The sequence below is a fragment of the Muntiacus reevesi genome, chromosome 21, assembly GCF_963930625.1.
Source record: "Muntiacus reevesi chromosome 21, mMunRee1.1, whole genome shotgun sequence".
Classification (NCBI taxonomy): domain Eukaryota; kingdom Metazoa; phylum Chordata; class Mammalia; order Artiodactyla; family Cervidae; genus Muntiacus; species Muntiacus reevesi.
Genome location: NC_089269.1, coordinates 372,268 through 393,540, shown reverse-complemented (window position 1 = coordinate 393,540; position 21,273 = coordinate 372,268). Strand labels below are relative to the sequence as shown.

The following is a 21,273-nucleotide window of genomic DNA, read 5'->3' as shown; positions in this document are numbered from 1 at the left end:
CGCAGAGTCGGACGCGACTGAGGGACTGAACTGAAGCCTCCCCACAGAAGAGCCCAGCAGAAACGCGCGCCAAGAGCGACGACACTCTGCGCATGTGCGCTCTCCGGGGGTGGGCGCTCCGGCCCGGGCTGCTTACAATTTGCGCGGCCGCCCGCGGCGCATGCGTGCCTTGGCTGCTGGGCGCAGCGCGCATCTCAGTGGGCGGGCGCAGCGCGCAGGGGCTGCTGGGAAGATGGCGGGGGTGGGCCTGGCTTCCGCGGCCGCTTGGGTTCCCTGTCGCAGGTGGGGCTGGGCGGCAGTCACCTTCGGCTTCCACCGCGGTCTCAGCACGTTGCTTGCACGGAAGACCGAGCGGGCGCCACAGTGGTTCCGAGGTCAGTGTCCGAAGGACTGGAGTAAGACGCGTTCTTTCCAACATACCGGGTTTCGGCATTCCTGACGCGTGCGTCTTTGGCGCTCCGTTCAGAAATCCTCTCTCCAGGTTCTCAGTCCCCAGACGGGAGTGAGCGCGCCGCCAGGCCCCGGGGCGTCCCGACCGCCCGGCAGTGGTTGGCGTTCTGCTCTGTGGTTCAAGGATTCTCTCTGCCCAGCTCCGCTGTGTTAAGCGCCAAGACTAGCAGAAATTCAGATGTGCGTTTACTATGTTTGATTATTAATTGCTCTGTCTTTTCTGTGCACGTTCTAAGGGGTTTGCAGATCGTGACTCTTAGTTGCTTAGACCTGCTCTCTCTCGAGCGATTTTACAGAAAGGTTTTACATGTTCTTTGTAAAAGTGTAAGCTTTCGCGTTTTTTGGTTGTTTTGGGTCTTCCCGCCCCAACCCGGTCGCCAAGATTCCAGCCCAGTAAAAATCATAGCCGTTACTCTACAAAGGAAGTTAGAATTTGGACAAAAATTACAGCCCCTGAATATTTCTTTGTGCTTGATTCTTCTCCGACTCATCCCACCTCCACTCCCCCATATATATAGCCTGTCTTTCTGAATTATGTCTTTTTGTTTGGGGTTCACACCCTTGCACCCCAGCTGGCAGATGCATGGTGCTTGAAACGGGGACTGTCTTTGTCAACACCCTTTGCTTTGAGTTAAAATGTTTAAATATATAACCGACTTAATTGTCCGCAACCCAAAGGCTGTTACATATGTCCCCCCAGCCAAGTGTAGCGTGTCATTGCGGTAACTAAAATGTAGTTCTCTCTCACTGTTTAGTAGTTTCACTGAAGATACATGCCTCAGATTTTGAGCTAATTCTTATAGTACAACGGTCATTTATGGATATTATGTTAAGAAGATGACCATTTATAACTCATCAAGATTTAAATAAATTGTGATGGTCTCATGGAAAATTTCCTATTGGAAAGTAAAATGGAAAAGAGGATAGGAAGGCGTTTTGGAGTGGTAAAGAAATGGGAAAAGAACATTTTTGCTGCTACAATCTGTCAGTCTACATTACTGGCTCCTACTTACCTTGTTTTTCACTAAAAGTTTTAAATTTGGCGTATTTCACTATGTGTTGAAACTCTGAAGCAAGCCTGCGTGTAAAAGGGATAGCTTTAAGGCCTTCAATTCAGTGTTTAAAAAATCAACTTCTCAAATCCAAAATGAGGAAAACTTTATTAGCTCACATGGAAGAAACTGGGAAGTTTTAATTAGCCACAATAGAGAAAGGTTTCAAGAAATAAAAAAGAGATTTCATTAGTCCAGGAAAAGAGTGTTAAGGGACTACACAAATCTGATTTCTCTGGAGGGAGAAAATGGGATTATAAATGACTTTTTGTTTTTAAACATCGTTCTGCATTTTTTTAAAGAGCAAGTATTGACTTTATGGCTTCCCAGGTAGTGGTCACAGTATAAAGAATCTGCCTGCCGATGCAGGAGATGCAAGAGATGGGTTCAGTCCCCGGGTAAGGAAGATCCCCTGGAGGAGAAAATAGCAACCCACTCCAGTATTCTTGCCTGGAAAATTCCATGGCCAGAGGAACCTGGTGGCCTACCATCCATGGGGGCGCATGCACAGGTTGACCTTACTGTAGGGTGGGGAAGGACCTTTAAAGGGAGTGGAGTGGAGTAACATTATAAGGGTTTCCCATTGTGCCTGTTTACTTGCTTTCAGATTTGTGTGTACCTTTTAAGAAAGCCAAACCAACAAATAAAACACAGTGATTGGGAGTCCTATGAGAAATCTTTTTCCAAAAATGATATTTTACATTTATTCAAGGTTACTTATAAAGAAACTGTTCACAAACCCTCCTCAGCAGATAGAGAATCATGATTGAGTATTACTATGGCTCAAGACTTTATGGATGGAGAAAGAATAAGTAATAAAAGGGCCAGCACGTCTATCTTTGATTCAGTTTCCCAACGTTAGACCAAACTTGTTTCTCTCCCTCCCTACCAAAAAGTAGAGGATGTGAAACCCCTCAGACATTTAAAAAAAAAAAATTTCAAAGAAGACTGAAATCTCCCAAGAAAAGGCTTAAAACTAGTGTAGGTAAATCTGAATGTTGATTGATACTGTTTGGAACAGATGATGCAACAGGAAAACTTTTTTGACAAGTCTCTCTGTCTTTAGTGGCCTTCAGATTTCCTTGTTGTGTATTTTGGAAGAATCACGATTGAACCTTGCTCAGAGAAGATCAATTGTGACATGATTTTTAGATAGGCACAGACTTGTGACTTTTAATACTTCATGTCTATATATATTTTTTTTTACGAAATGGAAATAGTATTTGATATCAATTTGACAAGTTGAGAAAGTTAAGATTGAAAATATGTATGGTTTTCCAAAAACTGTATTTGCAAACTTTATGTTTTGTGTACTTTGTTTAGCTTGCAGACACAAGACATCAATCTCTTTCCTTAGTCGACCAGACCTCCCAAACCTGGCTTATAAAAGGCTAAAAGGCAAAAGTCCAGGAATTATCTTCATCCCTGGCTATATTTCTAATATGAATGGTACAAAAGCATTGGCGATTGAGGAGTTTTGCAAATCTCTAGGTCACGCCTATATAAGGTAGGAATAACACATTTCAAAGAAAATATTACTACCATTTACCTTGGCAGTCAAGAATTACTTCTGCTCTAACCAACTGAAACAAATGCTAGCATTTTTATAGATTAATTTATTTTAATAGTCTGTAAACTTTCATCTTGTGATTTAGGGTTCATGTAAAATGCAATCTTTAATAGTTTTTTTTGTTTTTTTTTTTTTTTTAATTTTTAACGGGAAGATAATTGCTTTACAGCATTGTCTTGGTTTCTGCCATATATCGACATGAGTCAGCCGTGGGTGTAAGGATGTCCCCTCCCTTGGGAACGTCCCTCCCATCTGGCCTTTGCGCCACGCTGATGGTGCTGGCAGACACGGGAACTAGTGGTAACTTAAGCTCTTTAGAAACAATATTCTAACACGACAGCAAACCAGTATACTAGATGGCTTTCTTGTAATCTCTTATGGTCTGGTTTTCCTTTTGGAACTTAAGGACCACTGTTATTTAACCACTGTTTATTTCATTACTTTCAAAATACGCAGTTTAAAATAGCATCTGTGTTTAAAAGTACTGTAAAATTAATATTGTGTAATTCACCTTTTCACTGAATTTCCTCTTTCACTTGTGTAGTCTGAAGATGTATATATAAGCATAAATAAGGGTATGTGTTGTTTACTACTTGATTTTACAATTCTTATATTTCACACTGATAATTATTTTACTAAAATAATGTTTCGCTGTTATTAGGGTTGTTTACTTTCTTAACGCTGACATTAGCTATGACAAGATGAGTTGGTTAATAAATGCTGGAGCTGTTTTCATCATCATAAAAAGGAAGAGATTGGATGAAATATAATTTCTGAATTCATTTCTAGCTCCAGCAACCTAAAAATGTATTTATGTAGTTTTTAGAAGAGTTTCACTATCATTCACTCAGTAGGTCTAGAAAATACAGCTTTCAGAAATAAAATAAGTAATTAGAAATAAAAATAAAAAACTTTTAGACTTAAAAATGACTTTTATCTACTCAGTATATTAGCAGAAATTATGTCAATTATATGAATTTAGTCTTACTCCTTTTAGCAAATTAACTGGATTATTTCATTTTAGTGCTCAGAACTCTTTAAAATGTTCCAAATTAACTGTTATCCTTAAGACTGGAGTATTTTTTACAAGTAGACCTTCTAACCCTACAATGGTGCTGTAAAATATACAAAGAATTTTAAAACATGGTCATTGCCTGTAAGGATCTTTTAATCAGGGTGGAGGAATGCAAGATGAAATACATATGGGAAATTAGGAAGAAATATTCATCAAAATGTGATTATGTCAAAGAGCATGATACTTAACTGTATATATTGAGAGAAAAATAGGGGTTGAAGTAGATAGAAAACACTTATAAAGGAACACCGAAAAATAGTTAGGATTTAGGTAAGAAGGAAGAGCAATCCAAGGAGGAGGACTATCTTGAGCAAGACATGAAATTTTCTTTTTAAAGGTATATTTAGTAATCATGAAATTAAAGTGTGTACAGACAATTATATGAATTTAGTCTTATTCCTTTTATCCAAAGGAATATGTGGTACTATATCAAAATGTAACCTAAATGTATACTTATACACCTTTATACAATATAGCCATTCATTACAATTTTTAATTTGATCAGGCTCCTTTTTATATGCTTTTATCAAACTTCATTGCAATCTAATCACTATTAGCAATTGATTGCACTTTAACTTGTTTTAATGGATTCCCAGTTGGCGCTAGTGGTAAAGAACCCGCCTGCCAATGTAAGAGACATAAAGATTGGATAAGAGGTTTTATCTTCTATTTATACTCCCAGTTTCTCAGTTTACTTTCTTTGTGATTTTGTCTGTAAACCTTAGATCTTGAATGAAGAAATGGTTAGTTGTGTATATTATACAAGAACAGTACCTATGGTTCGGTGGAAATGGTTTCTTAATATCCTGACACCATCCAGGATATTAAGATTGAGTCAGAGCTCAGGAATATGACACATGGCTTTAGGACTGGTCTTCTCTCATGATGATTTCTAATAATATTTAAAATTTTAGATTTGAAAAATTTAAAATATATTTAGATTTGAGAATATTGAGGCTGCTAGGACTGAATTGCCTTACTGTGATGAAAAGTTTTAAGTTGCCAAATCTTTGTCATTTGGTTAGGGTTCAGCAAGAATGAACTGCATTTTTCACTTGTTACCCATTAGTATCACTGAAGGCTTGTATTTACCTTTCTGAAGGCCCTGTACATGTCTTTTGGAGAAGGGCATGGCAGCCCACTCCAATATCCTTGCCTGGAGAATCCCCATGGACAGAGAAGCCCGGAGGGCTGCATCCACAGGGTCTCAGAGGGTCAGGCACGCCTGAGTGGCTGAGCATGAGTGACCACGTGCTGTGCATCCTCACATGTTCCCGTGGCAACCGCCAACAACATGGCAGGTGGCAACGCCTTCACCCACAGAGGAGGGCGAAGGAGAGCTGGGTTTTCTCCCCTTCGCCCTGGTCTGTCTTCTGCACCCCTTGCACTGAGGACTGCAGCCTTGTTATCCTATTTCCCAAGAATCCAAAACCACGTCACTTCTCACTTAAAATTTTAATTTCTTTCTCCACTTTTAAATCCCTTATCTCTAAGAAAAGACGTTACACCATTCTACTGTTCCTACATACCGCTCTAGTGTGGGAGACAGGCCACAAACCAGTAAGCCACAGACATACATTGCCAGGTAGCAGTACTGGCTGCGAAGGGAGTAAAACCGAGTCCGGAACCGGAGAACGATGAAGGCGGCGCAGCTCTAGGTTGGAGGGCCAGAGAAGGCCTCTGGAGATGCAACACTGGGGCCCGACTGAAGGGAGGGAGCCGTCTGGGTGAGTGTCTCAGGTCGAGTCGTCCACAGGGAAGGAGAAGCTGGTGTAAGACCCCTGAGTCGGGAATGTGGATGGGGTATTCCATTTACTGAAAAAGAAAAATGAGGATACAGTTGGGAGGGAGAGAGAAATGGAAGAAGTGAGGTCAGAGAGGTGGTTAGGGGCTAGGTGTGGTAAGGACTTTGGATTTTACTTAAAGATTATACAGAACCTTTGAAGGCTATGTGCAGGACATGATCTTTCTTCTTTTGTTTTTTTTTTTCTTTTGTTTTTTTAAGGATCAGTGACTGCTGCGTGGGGAATACACTGTGAGGGTGAAAAATGAAAATGGACATTTACTAGGAGACTCTTGCGTTAGTTCAGTCGAGAGAGAATAGTGACTTGGCCCAGGCTGGCACAGGGGAGTGAGGAAGCGAGTGACTGTATTTGAAGGTTAAGCCAATAAGATTTGCTGAAATACATACTGACTTCACTTTTATTTTAATAGAGTTGAGGCATTGTAATTAACGTGCTATCTTCCTTAGAAATTAGGGAAGGAAATACTAGATATCTAGATACAAATATGTTTTCTCTTTCTCTAGGTTTGATTACTCAGGAGTTGGAAATTCAGATGGTAACTTAGAAGAATGCACAGTGGGGAAGTGGAGAAAAGATGTTCTTTCTATAATTGATGACTTGGCTGAAGGACCACAGGTGACTGTTTTTGTTATGATGATAATTGTTGTGGACTATAACCTCATGACATTGGAGCTGTTTCATTAGATGCAAATATTTAGTATTTTAATGTCTGATGATCAATTTTTATATTTTAATGTCAAATCAATCAGTTCTGTCATTGTCACTTTCTCCTAAAATGTAAGTATCATTTTACTTTTCATTTTACAAATTTTATTTGTCTAATATACTCTCTGTTATAGATCTGATACTTTAACAAAAAGTAATCATAATCTTAATTTTACTTTGTGCCAATTATTAAAAGTCTGGGAGCCAGTGGATATAAAGGCAGAAAATATATACATTCTATGAAATTAGTCCATCCCTTACCAGAAAAAAAAGAAGTTCCTCTTCAAAACAGTGTGCTTTTGTTTTTAGATACTGGTTGGATCCAGCCTCGGTGGCTGGCTTATGTTTCACGCTGCAATCGCACGGCCACAGAAGGTGGTTGCTCTCGTGGGCGTAGCGACGGCCGTAGATGGCCTGGTGACACAGTTCAACCAGCTTCCCGTTGAGGTGAGTCCCGGGCGGCCTCGGCGCATCCCTCCTGCTGTTCTCCTGCTCCCTCTCCCTCTGAATTCTAACTATTTGAGTGAGTGAGAGTCACTCAAGTCGTGTCCAACTCTTTGCGACCCCATGGACTGTACAGTCCATGGAATTCTCTGGGCCAAAATACTGGAGTGGGTAGCTGGTCCCTTCTCTAGGAGATCTTCCCAACCCAGGTATCGAACCCAGGTCTCCCACATTGCAGGCAGATTCTTTACCAATTGAGCCACCAGGGAAGCCCGTTTTGGTCTGTTTAAGATTTTCTGTTTTTTCACAGTCCCTTCAAATCGTCGTGTCACATGGATGAAATCACGCTTTAAACTTCTGTTTTGTCAGCGTGTTACTAACCACATTTGTTTATTTGGATCACACAGTGTGATCTCTTTGTGTACCTCTTAGTCTGTTTTGTGGCTAGGGGTGGTGGTTTTAATGCCTGTTCTACAACTATGTTAAACCAGCTGATCAGTTATGAAAGTTCTTTTTTAAGCCTTAAAGCTTCAGATTCTCTCTTAGCAGAGCTCTCCGAGCACACACTGTCAGTCACACACAGGAGATAAGATTTGCCATTCCTGGCCTAGACACTAATTTGGCATTCTTTTTCTACTTCCAATTTTCACCTTTAAAAAAAAAAAGGGTACTTTTCATCAGTAGCATGTTCTTCCGCAAATCATGATAGAAATAAGGTTTCTGAAATAATTGGAAAGGTAATTGGTTTATTATACTTTGCTCTTGAATATATGTTTAAGTACTTCAGTTGTCTGCAAGGATAAAAAAGTCGTGGGTAATAGCTGTTTATTTTTGTGTGTGTTATTTTTTTGTTTGGAAATCAGTTGAGTTCTAGTTGGGCATATTTTTCCTTGAGATCTAAATTTCACCTATGGGACTAATCCTAGCAGAAAGAAACTGTCTGGAGCCATGGTTCAAAATGTGTAGTCCCTAGGCCAGCAGTAACAGCATCACCTGAGAACTTGTGTTAATAGAAATGTGCATTCTTGAGCTTCACCAGACTCACTGAGTCAGAAGCTGGGAGTGTGGCCCCGTCGTCCGTGTTACAAGGCCCCAGGTGAAGTTTGAGAACCACTGCTGTAGAGGGCAGGGTATGCGGAGGAGGAAGAAAAGAAACGGAGGGGAAAAGCACACGTAGTGCTGAAGACTAGGATATCATTGACTTTGCCTCAAGTTCCGCGTGGAATTCAGTGCCGTGTACTATCTGTTCTAAGTTTAGTCTTATTTCACGTTGTTCTTTCCAGCTCCGTAAGAGATGACATTGTCTGCGAAGTCAGGTTCTTCATATGATTTCCAGTCAGGGCTGAAATTACGAAGCTGATCTTCTTTGCACTGACTATTTCTGAGATTTTCTTTTTCCTTTCTCGTTTCTCATACACAGATGCTTAATGTCCTCATGCTGCTAAATTCTCCTGCCATTCTATCCTCTGCATCTAAACCTTGACGCCCTTACTCTGCTTCTCATGGTGGGAAATTATTTCAAGATGATGGCCTGTTGGAAAGGGGTTGATTACACAGTTTTGGGGGGTTATTGGGAAATGACAAGATCTATGGAAATTTCTCTTTATGTGTGTACATTCATCACTCAGAGAGAAGAGAAGGTAGATAGCCCGTAATTGGCTGAGAAGATCTATGTCCTGCAAATCAGGGTATTTCTTTGGTAATCCTAAACCATACCAGTGAAGAATTCTTAAACATGTTGAGCCCTTTAAACTTAAAACCATGCGTAAAGAAAGGGCCTGGACACTAGGATCTCTGCCTCTTCTCCACAGAAACAGCGAGTGCTCTTAGTGTCAAGGGAATAGACCCAGAGGTTTTTACTGTCTTCTTTAGCCTTGGAAATGTTGAGATCCAGCATTATTCATTGTTTGTGTGGGAATTTGATTTACCTCTAACTCTAATCATTGTCTCCTTCTGTGGACGCTTCAGTTCAGTTCAGTTCAGTCGCTCAGTCATGTCCGACTCTTTGCAACCCCATGGACTGCAGCACTCCAGGCCTTCCTGTCCATCACAAACTCCTGGAGCTTGCTCAAACTCAGTGTCCATCGTGTCAGTGATGCCGTCCAACCATGTCATCCTCTGTCGTCCTCTTCTCTTCCTGCCTTCAATCTTTAAAGCATTAGGGTCTTTTCCAATGAGTCAGTTCTTTGCATCAGGTGACCAGACTATTGGAGTTTCAACTTCAGCATCAGTCCTTCCAATGACTATTCAGGACTGATTTCCTTAGTATGGACTGGTTGGATCTCCTTGCAGTCCAAGGGACTCTCCAAGAGTCTTCTCCAACACCACAGTTCAAAAGTGTCAATTCTTAGGTGTTCAGCTTTCTTTATAGTCCAACTCTCACATCCATACATGACTACTGGAAAAACCATAACCTTGACTAGACGGACCTTTGTTCTTAAAGTAATGTCTCTGCTTTTGAATATGCTGTCTAGGTTGGTCATAGCTTTCCTTCCAAGGAGCAAGCGTCTTGTAATTTCATGGCTGCAGTCACCATCTGCAATGATTTTGGAGCCCCCCAAAATAAAGTCTCTCACTGTTTCCATTGTTTCCCATCTATCTGCCATGAAGTGATGGGACCAGATGCCATGATCTTATTTTTCTGAATGTTGAGGTTTAAGTCAGTTTTTTTCACTCTCCTCTTTCACTTTCATCAAGAGGCTCTTTAGTTCTTCACTTTCTGCCGTAAAGGTGGTGTCGTCTGCATATCTCAGGTTATTGATGTTTCTCCTGGCAATCTTGATTCCAGCCTGTGGTTCATCCAGCCCGGCGTTTTGCATGATGTCCTCTGCATATGTTAAATAAGCAGGGTGGCAGTATGCAGCCTTGACGTTCTCCTTTCCCGATTTGGAACCAGTCTGTGTTCCTTGTCCAGTTTACCTGTTTCTTCCTGACCTGCACACAGATTTATGTGTGGACACTAGAGGGCATCAGACGGGATGCACAGCTGGTGGAATCCAGGCTTCAGACACATCGCCTTGCTGGTTTTTCTTGGTGTAAGAATTATGAATATTGTACATTTTCTTTGATTAAAGCTATTTTTACTACTATTCCTGTAGTTTTTGTTTTGAGGCTTTGGGACATGCAAGATTTTGTAAAGCTAAGTCTGTTCTTCAAATGAACAGTATTCACTCACCTCAGCAGCAGATAACAAAGCTAGCTGGGAGCAGCAGTGTTTACAAGGCAATTATTATTATTGTCTTGGTAATTAGCATAGTTGCCCCTGCATCTAATGGTCAGTGGAACTAAGCTCTAACTACTGAAATTACAAATTCAGGAACAGTCATAAGTAGTTTGAGGATAACCGAATGTCATTTTTTTGCTTTAAATATTTGGTTCACATGTTGCTTTAATGTGGAGCACCCCATGATATTAATATATGTTATAATATAGGTTTTTACTCTATTTTAAATCATTTGACTGTAGATATTTAGAAGTTTAGCTTTCAGATATACAGCTTTTTCACTGAAATATTTTTGGAATTTTATAAAATACATTAAAATACCTAAATGCATGTAGATAACATCATATATATTTTACTGTTTAAATTCTTTTTTGCCTCTGAATTTGTAATAAGTGAATAGTTTTAAATGTGGCAATACAATATTTTTATTGAAAATTTAATACAAATTTTTTTTAAATACGTTCTATGTAGCTTTTCTTTCCTTGTATTTTCTTTATTTTTGATAAGCCATCCACCTGTTTTTTTTCTAGACAGAAATTCCCTTCATATTATGTGGTTGCAAGAGGCTTAAAGCTATTTACATCTTGATTTACTAATTCAAGCTGGGATAATCTTTCCACAGAATTTATTATATACATATAACCCTTTATGTTCAAAGTTGTTCCTAGAAGTACTCAGCAGTTTGGAAATGGTTGAGTTAATTATCTTGTATGCATTGTGGTAAACAGTTATCCAGTCTTAAAAACTTTTAATCTAATCTTTTAAAACCCAGAAATACATATATATTAAATAAATAAGCACTGAAAACTATATATGAATTGTAATAGCTCAGTGTTTTACATATTGTATATCTAAAACCATGCACATATAGAGATACTAGAAGGAAATAAGCCAGAATATTAATGGTTGGTTGGTATATCCATGAGATAGGATTATTGGTAATTTATTTCTTCTTTAGCTTTTCATATTTTCTATGTCTTCAGTAATGACTATGTTACTTTAAGTAGAAAAAATGTTTAAGACAAATTATGATCTCAAAAATAGAGATTCTTCAAGAATCAAAGAACACCCAGCATTTTAGTTTAAAGGTAGAAATGATACCATTGCTCAGTTTTCAGGAGATATTTGGAAGAATTCTTTGTCATCCAGAACAACAGACAGTTTTCTTCTCATTCCGTAGAAGTCTGAAAGGCAAAAACTACTTCTTTTTTTTTTACATTCAGCCTAAAATTGGGCGTGTATTGTTGCCCCAGAATAACCACTGTCTTGTTTTTCATTTTTAGCAGTATACTCCATTCTTCTCCCTTTCCCCCATTTCACCGCCATTTTAATAACTTCCACTAATCACACTTTTAGTTTCATGATTTTTAAATCTAAACAGTTTTTATTCCTAAGATTTGATTTGATGTAATATGAATGATACCTGTACTGATTCCAAGAAATTATTGTATTTTTCTCCTCATTTTCCCTTTGAACCAGGATGAAACAATGCCTGATTTAAGACGTTATATGATAAAGTTAGTTAAATCTAAGTTTGAATCCTAGCCACAGCAGTTACTGCCTTTCAGCCTTAAAGCTGTGTAATACTTTCATATCCTCTTTTGTAAAATTGAAATAATAACAAAATTATTATCAGGATCCTGTGAGATCCTGTGTGGAAAATACTTGTTATAGTTCCTTGCACATGGTATTTAATTATTGATGATTATCATTGTTCTGTTTTTGTTACCTCTTTTCCTCTTCTTCAAAGACCACTTTCCGTAGATTGTTTAAGACTACTGCATGTATTAATTTTGCATAAATACTTTTATTTTCATTTGTCCCAACAGACAAAAAAGGAGATAGAGATGAAAGGTGTGTGGCCCATGGCATCAAAGTACAGTGAAGAAGGCGTTTACCGCGTGCAGTACAGCGTCGTTAAGGAGGCGGAGCACCACTGCCTGCTGCACAGCCCCATCCCTGTGACGTGCCCCGTGAGACTGCTCCACGGCATGCAGGACGACGTCGTGCCCTGGCCCACGGCCGTGCAGGTTGCTGACCGGCTAGTTGGCACAGACGTGGATGTCATCCTCCGGAAGAACAGTGATCACCGGATGAAGGAGAAAGCAGACATTCAGCTGCTGGTTTACACCATTGATGACCTAATCGATAAGCTTTCAACCATAGTTCTCTAGAATCACAACTTTAGTTGGTATGCAAAGTAATGGATCCAGAAGATGGAAGAGAGCAACAGATGGAAGACCTTGATACTTAGAAGGTTTTTCCTCTTCTCTCTACTTTGTAAATATCATGTGAGTATTTATCTAATGATGTATTTTCACAAGTGATACAAATTGTGAAGAAAGTGCCAGCTGCTGTTTGAAAAATGTTCTCCCGCCTCAATCCCTGATTTTTTTCCATTAAAATATTTCCTATTTTTTTATTCAAGAAATGTTTACCTTCTGAATGCTTATGTTAACTATGCCAGCTCTTACCTAGATTTGCTAATAAAGCTTAATTTGTTTTTTATTTGGTATCATTGTATATGAAGATTTGTAAAATTATCTCTGAATTTAAAATGCAGTTCACAAAATATAGGAACACATTTATTGAAATCTGAAATGACTAGAGAAATGTATGAAGCATAATAAAGTTCATAAAAGGCTATTACTTTTTGTCTTCTGCATGTTATATTTGAACTTAAAATCAACGTTATTCTTTTTTAAGGGCTCAAGACTTTATAAATACATAAAGGATATATATCATTGTAAACTTTTGGCTAATATGTCATATAGTTAAGTGGGGGGATTTCCTCTTTAAGCAGTGATGTTGTTGTACAGTCACTAAGTTGTGTCCGACTCTTTGCAACCCCACTGACTAGCACACCAGGCCTCCCTGTCCTCCACTGTTTCCCAGAGTTTGCTCAAACTCATGTCCATTGAGTCGGTGATGCCATCCAACCACATCGTCTTCTATCTCCCCCTTCTCCCGCCTTCAATCTTTCCCAGCTTCAGGGTCTTTTCCAAGGAGTCAGTTCTTCGCATCAGGTGGCCAGCACTGGAGCTTCAGCTTCAACATCAGTCCTTCCAATGAACACTCAGGGTTGATTTTCTTTAGAATTGACTGGTTTGATCTCCTTGCTGTCAAGGGACTCTCAAGAGTCTTCTCCAGCACCAGTTCAAAAGCATCAATTCTTTGGCACTTAGCTTTTTTTATGATAGTATTTTCATATTCTGATTTCATATTCCAAAGAAGAAATGGATCTTTATATATTATCACCTACCTAAAGAAACTTCTTTGTTTTTAATAATATGTGCCTAAAGTACAAATAACCAAGTGATTGCCATCTATGTCAGGGCTTCCCGGGTGACTCAGACAGTAAAGAGTCTGCCTGCAGTGCGGGAGAGCCGGGTGCAATCCCTGGGTCAGGAGGATCTCCTGGAGAAGGAAATGACAACCCACTCCAGTATCCTTGCCCAGAAAATTCCATGGATGGAGGAGCCTGACAGGCTACAGCCCATGGAGTCACAAAGAGTTGGACACGACTGAGCAACTTCCCTTTCTTTGCCATCTATGTCAGAGGGCTTTCTAAAATGTAGAGATAGTAAGAAAATATGAAATGGAAATACAGTTTGTTCGTTTGTTTTTTTAATAATTAAGCTTGTGCAGTAATCCGCCTTGATACAGATTGATGTCTTTTAGCTTTTAAGTTTGGACTCCATTTAGCCTGTTTAGGTTACATCTGTCAAACTAAAACTTTTAAGTTGACAGCATAAACATATACATACATACATATATATACACTGAACATGTGTTCAGTGTATATATATGAGTTCAAATGAGTTAAAGATTTCTTTAACTCATTGATAAAGGAATAGGATGGTTCAAAGGACAATTCAAGAGGCATTTATAGATACTAAAGAATGTTGGGATAAAAGTCCTCTGCTGAAAAGTGTTAACATAGCCAGTGACTGCTTATCCTCGGAGAGACCTGCTTAAAAGAGTCACCCTTGGCTGGTATCTCAGGAACTTGGATTTTAGGAACGTCCCCCCATTTTGTTAGGTAACTGCTGACTGAAACTGTCCACCTTGGCCAGACACAGTGATGACCGCTTGTCTGAGTTGTCTCACAAAAGGAGGTCCCAATAAAGAACGCGGTGCTGCCACTGAAAACGAACCAGGAAGGTTTGGGAGGGGCCGCAAGGCAGGAGGACACACCAGCCCAGAGTCTGTCTCATAAAACTAACCCAGAGAGAACGAGGGAGAAAGGGAACTCCCTTGCACTGTTGGTGGGAGTATAAATCGATAACAGCCACTATGGAAGACAGTATGGAGATTCCTTAAAAAACGAGGAATAAACTACCCTAGAAATAATACTAGGAATAAAATGACCCAACAAATCCCACTGTTGGGCATATACTCTGAGAAAACCATTATTGAAAAAAGCATGCACACCAATGTTCACTGCAGCAGTATTTACAGACAGAAGCAACCTAGATACCTTATCAACAGAGGAATGTATAGAGAAGTGGTACATATATAGTGGAATATTACTCAACCATAAAGAGGAGTGCATTTGAGCCAGTGCTAATGAGGTGGATGAACCTAGACCCTATTATACGGTGAAGTAAGTCAGAAAAACAGCATGTATTAATGCATATATGTGGAATCTAGAAAGATGGTACTGATGAACCTATTTGCAGGTCAGCAATGGAGGCAGACAGAACAGATTTACAGACAGAGTTGGGGGAAGGAGCGGGTGGGACGAATGGAGAGAGGAGCATGTGGAATCGTGCGTGTTAAGTTGGCTGAGTTGTGTGTGACTCATTGCGACCCTATGGGCTATTCCACCAGGCTCCTCTGTCCATGGAGATCCTCCAGGCGAGAATACAGCGGTGGGTCACCATGCCCTCCTCCAGGGGATCTTCCTGACCCGGGGATCAAACCCATGTCTCCTGCGGCTCCTGCTTTGCAGGCAGATTCTTTACCGCTGAGCTACCAGGGAAGCCGTGGAAATAGACACTACCATATGTAAACACATAGTCAAGCTCAAACTGGGACTCTGTACCAAGCAAGAAAAGTGGGATGGGGCAGGAGGAGGAAGGGAGGTTCAGGAGGGAAGGGACATATGTGTACCCATGGCTGATTCATCTTGATGTGTGGCAGAAACCAACGCAATATTGTGAAGCAGTCATCCTTCAATTAAAAAGAAAAACTAACCTGAAAGAATTCGGGAGGGGCCCAAAGGAGGAAGGAGGAGACTATATCCTGCCTGCCTCCAGAAGCCCTCGCCCTGGGCTTCATCTTGGTTGAGAGGCGCATGTGTCATCAGAAGGGACTCAGAAGAGTCCGAATGGCCAGAGGTAACCCAGAAACTGGCCGCATCACCACGGAACCTGAGACAGACTCACGGGGCAGAGCCATCCCGGGTTCCCTTCCCTGCTGCTCCCCACCTGGGCACCCCTTCCCGGTCAGTAAAGTCATTTGCTTTGTATCTCCTTGGACAATCCATTTCTGAGCGTTAGACCAGAGCCCTGTCTCAGACCCTGGAAGGGATTCCCCTTTCCCAGCAATTCCAGAACTGATCAGAGTGGCTCACTTGCCTAAACTGTCCATACAAACAATGAGGTTTGTGCTGGACAAATGCCTTCCTTCTATGAGTCTGGCATTTTGGTAGGTGCCAGGCAGAAACTGCGCAAGTGGCCAGCTCCCAATGAAACACTCCTCACTGAGTTCCTCCAAGCTTCTCTGGGGAACGTTCATGCGTACTGTCACAACGCATCTGGGAGAAGTAAGCCCAACTTGTGAGACTACTCGGAGAGAGTTCTTAGAAGCTCAAGCCTAGTGTCCGCGGACTTCACTTTGGTGCCTTTTTGACTTCCTGATTTTGCTTCGTATCCTTTCACTGTAATAAATCATAGCTGTGAGGCAACTATATGCTGAGCCTTGTGAGCCCCCTAGCGAAATGTCAAACCTGGGAGTGGTCTTGGGGACCCCTGACACAGATCCAAAACATATTAATATCCTATGGGGCCATAAAACATAATCTAGGAGTTATCTTTTATACTAAACAAAAGCCACTGACAAACCAAAATCACACGGGCCATCTGTGCCACAGCGCCTGGTGTTGGAGCAGGCTGGCAGGGCCTCTCTCCGGGGGCCTGTGTTGCCCAGACACTGTGAGGCATGATTATTAGAAAGATGAGGAAGGGGCTCCTGCCCATGAGAGCTTTCCAGGCTTAAACGTAACTATGAGAAAATGCAATAAATATGATTAGAGATTCATAGTACTTCTGTGGAGGCAATGCCTACAGTGCTTAAAGGCAGAGTCTAGAGCTTTAGGGCGCCGTCCTGGTTTACCATTTACCCACGCTGTGACTGAGCCATTCACTTAAGCTCCCGGAGGCTTCCTCATCTGCAAAGTGCCATAATATAAACCTATTTAATAAAGTGTAAGGATCAGGCACAACGCATTTAGAATAATGACAAGTTGGAGTCACTACCATTTCCCTTGTAGTTTTTTAAAGGTTTATTTCTTTAGAATTTAGAGTCTCAGCCACTGGATCAACAAGAAAGTCCCTCGCTTGTATTCTTGTGTGTACCAAACACAGGCCGGTGAGAAACGAGGGCACAATTCATTGGAGTTTAGGGAGGAAAGTGAAGGCAAGGATGTGAGTAGGGCTTCTAAAACTGAACTGGATTGGAATTTCCAGTTCCCAAGATCCAAAGTGGAATGTTAGCTGTATGGTATCCTTTCAAATGTTCAATGGCTAGGAAAAGGGAGGGGCAGGAACCTTCATTATTTAAGATGGGAAAAGCTGTCTTAAAATTTAACCGAGCTTTGCAGACATTGGCATCATAAATTCCAAATTAGTTTGATGTAGGACATTGTTAATTCCTTTAGTGTTCATTTTCATTCCTTCCCCCCCACCAACGCTCCTCTTTTCTAAAACCACCCCATGCCATGTATTATACGGAAAATACTTGAACAGCCAGCAGGCTCAGAGTGCCTATCCTCTGGAATTCCTGCATTGATTTAAAAGCAACACAGACCCTCTAAGCAACTGCAGCTCCTGCAATGGAAGAGGATAATGTCAATGTCGAGGAAGGCTAATGAGACCACAGAATACATTCGCTTTTGCAGCATCTGTTGAGCTCAGAGGTATTTCCAGACACACGCAGTATGCTGATCTCTGAGCAGCCAATAGATAGGTCTGTGAGGAGGAGAGGAGGAAAAGAGCTTTGGGCAAGGCTGAATTTTATAAAGCACGGAGATGCAGAGCAAGAGAACATTAGTTTGAGACACAACCATTCCCAAGGAAGTGCCCAAAGGGGATGTGTCAAAGTTTCATTACATTTAAAGCTGTTTAAACAAACAAACAAACAAACAAAAAAACCTAAGGAGCTCTATCTTCTGAAGGAAGAAAGAAAATGGGTAGAATTTAGATATATCTTTTTCAGATCCCCTTCCATTACAGACCTAAAGTCACTTTTTAGTTTAGAAATATGATCATGTAATATGCATAACTTGGCTTGATGAAAAAATGTGATGCTTTGGTGCATTTAGAGTATATAGCTCAAAACTGCAGGCAATTTTAAAAATCAAATTTGTCTTTTGAAGAAACATCTAATAGAAGGGAAGCTCAAAGCTCAGCTTCTCACTGCCTTCCTGACTCATCCTCATCTCTGAGTCCTAGAATTTTCCCGGTAGGTGCTCTGTGCTCTCTCATGAACAGCACTCTGCTCAGGCCTTTTTGATAGAACGTACAGCCTGGAAAGTCTCAGCTTATATGCCAACCTCCGTCTCCCAAAGCACCACTGGGATCAGCAGCTTTGTTCTGACGTTCTCCAGCCCCAGGCCTCCCCAGCCGCACACATCCTCTCCTGACCCTCGGTGTGATGCTGACATTCCCTTCTGTTCTGACCTTGGCACTCTTCTCTTGTGTGCATGTGTGCTGAGTCATCTCAGTCGTGGCCGACTCTCTGCAACCCTATGGACTGCAGCCCACCAGGCTCCTCTGTCCATGGGATTCTCCAGGCAAGAATACTGGAGTGGGTTGCCATGCCCTCCTCCAGGGGATCTTCCCTATGCAAGGATCGAACCTCCATCTCTTGTGGCTCCAGCATTGCAGGAGGCTTCTTTACCGCTGAGCCACTAGGGAAGCCCAGACTCTTCTCATTCAACCTACTTATTATTGCTCATGCAAAGCTTGAGCAACTTCACCCAGATTCTTGGTTTTAACTGCTACCTGCATGAAGATAATTCAACTACTTTCCTTCATTCCAGATTTTTCTCGAGCTCCAGATGCAAAAAGCCCACTGCCTAATGACTGGGATGGACTGTGGTGGCCCTCCCACATGCAATAAATCCAAACGCTATTTTCTTTCCCCTTTAACGTACCTCCTGGCTCATGGTCCACTTAAAAGAACTGGTGCAACGATTACCCTTATTATACAAGTCAAACTCATGAGTCATTCTGACCCTCTTCTTTGCTTTCACCTATATCAGATCTGAAGGTTCTCCCCCCACTCCCCCACCCCACTGTGAAAGCACCCAAGCTCATCTGCATGATGCATAAGCCCCGTGGCAAGGCCATTAAATAGTCAGCTAGCTGGTGAGTTCTGATTCCTAGCGTTTGCCAACAGCCATGGTAGAAACACTCCTGTCATAACTGGCTTCAAGCTACCATTGTAAGGTCACTGAATACAAGGAAACTGGGAGAAATGGCCAGTACCAGGCTGTTACATAGTATATGTACCATATAGAGACGATAACCATAAACATCCTCAAAAAATAGGTAGTAGTAAAATGTAGCACAATAAATAAGGAAGTGATCCATTTTGAGTATTTAACCTGTAATATAATGTATTTAAAAGTAAGATTACATAATTTAACTGCTTATAATGACTGAGTTTAACAACTGGCTTTCAAAATTCCTGAAAATTTAACCATGGACACTTGCAAGCATGCTCCTTTATAATCTGGAGCCTGCCTGCCATTCCAGGTTTATTTCTATGCGTATCTTCCCTTTAACCCTATGTTTTGTCGATACTAGATTATGTTCGCCTTCCTGCCTTTGCCAGCAATGCCTTCTGTATCCTTTCTGCCTCATCCCATCCTCTAGGCAAACACCTACTCATCTTTTGAGACTTAAAATCATCTCACTTGTAATTCTTTTCACTAATCTCCTACCCTCTCCCTCCAGATACAAACGTACCTGAGGACTTTGCGCATATTTTAAGCATAACCCTTGATTGGCATCTATGACTTACAAGTTTAACTTTGCTGCTAGACCGTGTTGCCATGTCTCTTTTTTTTTTAACTCTCAGATACATAGGCTTTTTAAAAAAGTTATAGAAAAATTAACTATAATATCTATAGCCACTCAGTAAATAGAGGGTTGAACCAATTTCTGGTGCCACCACCCAGGGGATTGTGTTTTTGTTTTTCTTTCTCAGAAGATTTCCTGTGGGTTTCTGGACATTTCTAATTTATGCCTTGGTTGGGCTCCTCTCTTTACCATTATATCCTCTCCAGAACCATGATTTCAATCATTCACATTATTTTGTTACAGTGGCAAAAGCATCTTTGGGTATAAAAGATCTGCGAGACACAGTCTGAAAAAAAGAAGACAAATGTACATCTTTTAGAATTGTTTCTGCTTTTATATAACAAACCAATATCTTCCTTAGAGCAATTCCAGCCATACAGGAAATAACATGCTTTCTGTTTAGACTTTTATTTCCTTAGTCCCTGGTTGGAACTGACCGTATTGCTTCCACCCAAGATGCAACTGACTGACTTCCACAATTCAGCGGATATCTTCCTTGCTGGAGACCCTTGCCCCTGAGCCTGTAATCTCTGAAGCCAGCCTGCTGCCTTTAAAGCTTCCATGCAGCTTCCAGACCTGTGACTCTCAGACCTTCTCAAGCCTCTTTTTAACCTACTGCTCTCCTGAAAGCTTGGATTCTCTCACAACCATTTGCTTTCCGCAGGGTTCTCTTTTCTACTCCTTCAGCTACTGACCACTACGCCTTTTCTCAAGCAAACCACCCACGTAACTATGAAGTAATTGGATTTTCATGAGTCCAGGCCCCAGCTGGCAGGAGATTTTTCTCAATACATGTATTGTTTGAGGTCATTTCCTGCACAGCTTCAAATCAATTTCCCACAGGGACAAAGATCACTATCCCATGTGCTAGACTTGTTTTATCTAATGTTCTGAGTCAACTGATCAATCTATTCCAGAAGAAAATTTTCTATTTAATTCTCTCCAGCACAGAATTTGACACAGTTAAACACTCAAAAAAATTTTTTGTTGTTAAATAAACCAAAGAAAATTTGTGATGCTTTTCCCATGAAAAGTACCCAGACTTACATAACACCGCTAAGACTTAATTTTTTTTTTTAGCCACATCTCCCTGCATACAGGATCTTAGCAGTCTGCCAACCAGGGCTTGAACCCATGTCCCCTTATAGTGGAACCTATGTGTCTTAACCACTGGAGCACCAAGGCAGTCTCAACCAGACTTCACCTTTACCTCCAAGTGGCTTCTAGTCTAGAAAGACAAACCACCAAGACTTCAGCAGTTCTAAAAATTTCAGGCCAGCTTGGGTCTGAAGATTATTCGCAAGGTCTGGTTTGCTCGCACCAAATACCAGTGACCACTGTCGGCTGTGCCTTCTTGGTCCTTAATTAAAATAAAAAGATGACATCTTTATAGAAACCTTCCACTCCAAGAGTTCTTCGTGCGTCGAGCTCCCTTCAATTCATAAAACGTGTCCTCGGTGTTTTCCGATTTAAAGGTTGCATTAAAACGCTATGCTCCCTAAATAAGTCCACCCGAGGCACAGCGGTTTCCCACCAGGATGGAAGTTTCTGGATGACATCCGCCTGGCAGCTGAGCAGGCTGCGCGCTGCAGCTCCCGGCGCCGCCCCTCCCGCCCCCCAGACAGCTGCCCGCCTCGG

The 21,273-nt window shown here is 41.2% G+C and overlaps 1 protein-coding gene across 1 annotated transcript; it reads left to right on the top strand.

Moving 5' to 3' along the window:
- The first annotated feature begins 209 nt into the window (after positions 1-209).
- On the top strand, positions 210-12,970 carry ABHD10 (abhydrolase domain containing 10, depalmitoylase). Its single transcript, XM_065913758.1, has 5 exons — positions 210-374; positions 2,826-3,009; positions 6,456-6,567; positions 6,967-7,104; positions 12,154-12,970. Exons 1-5 carry the CDS (start codon positions 233-235, stop codon positions 12,496-12,498), a joined length of 921 nt encoding a protein of 306 aa, XP_065769830.1. The 5' UTR covers positions 210-232; the 3' UTR covers positions 12,499-12,970.
- Positions 12,971-21,273: the final 8,303 nt, after the last annotated feature.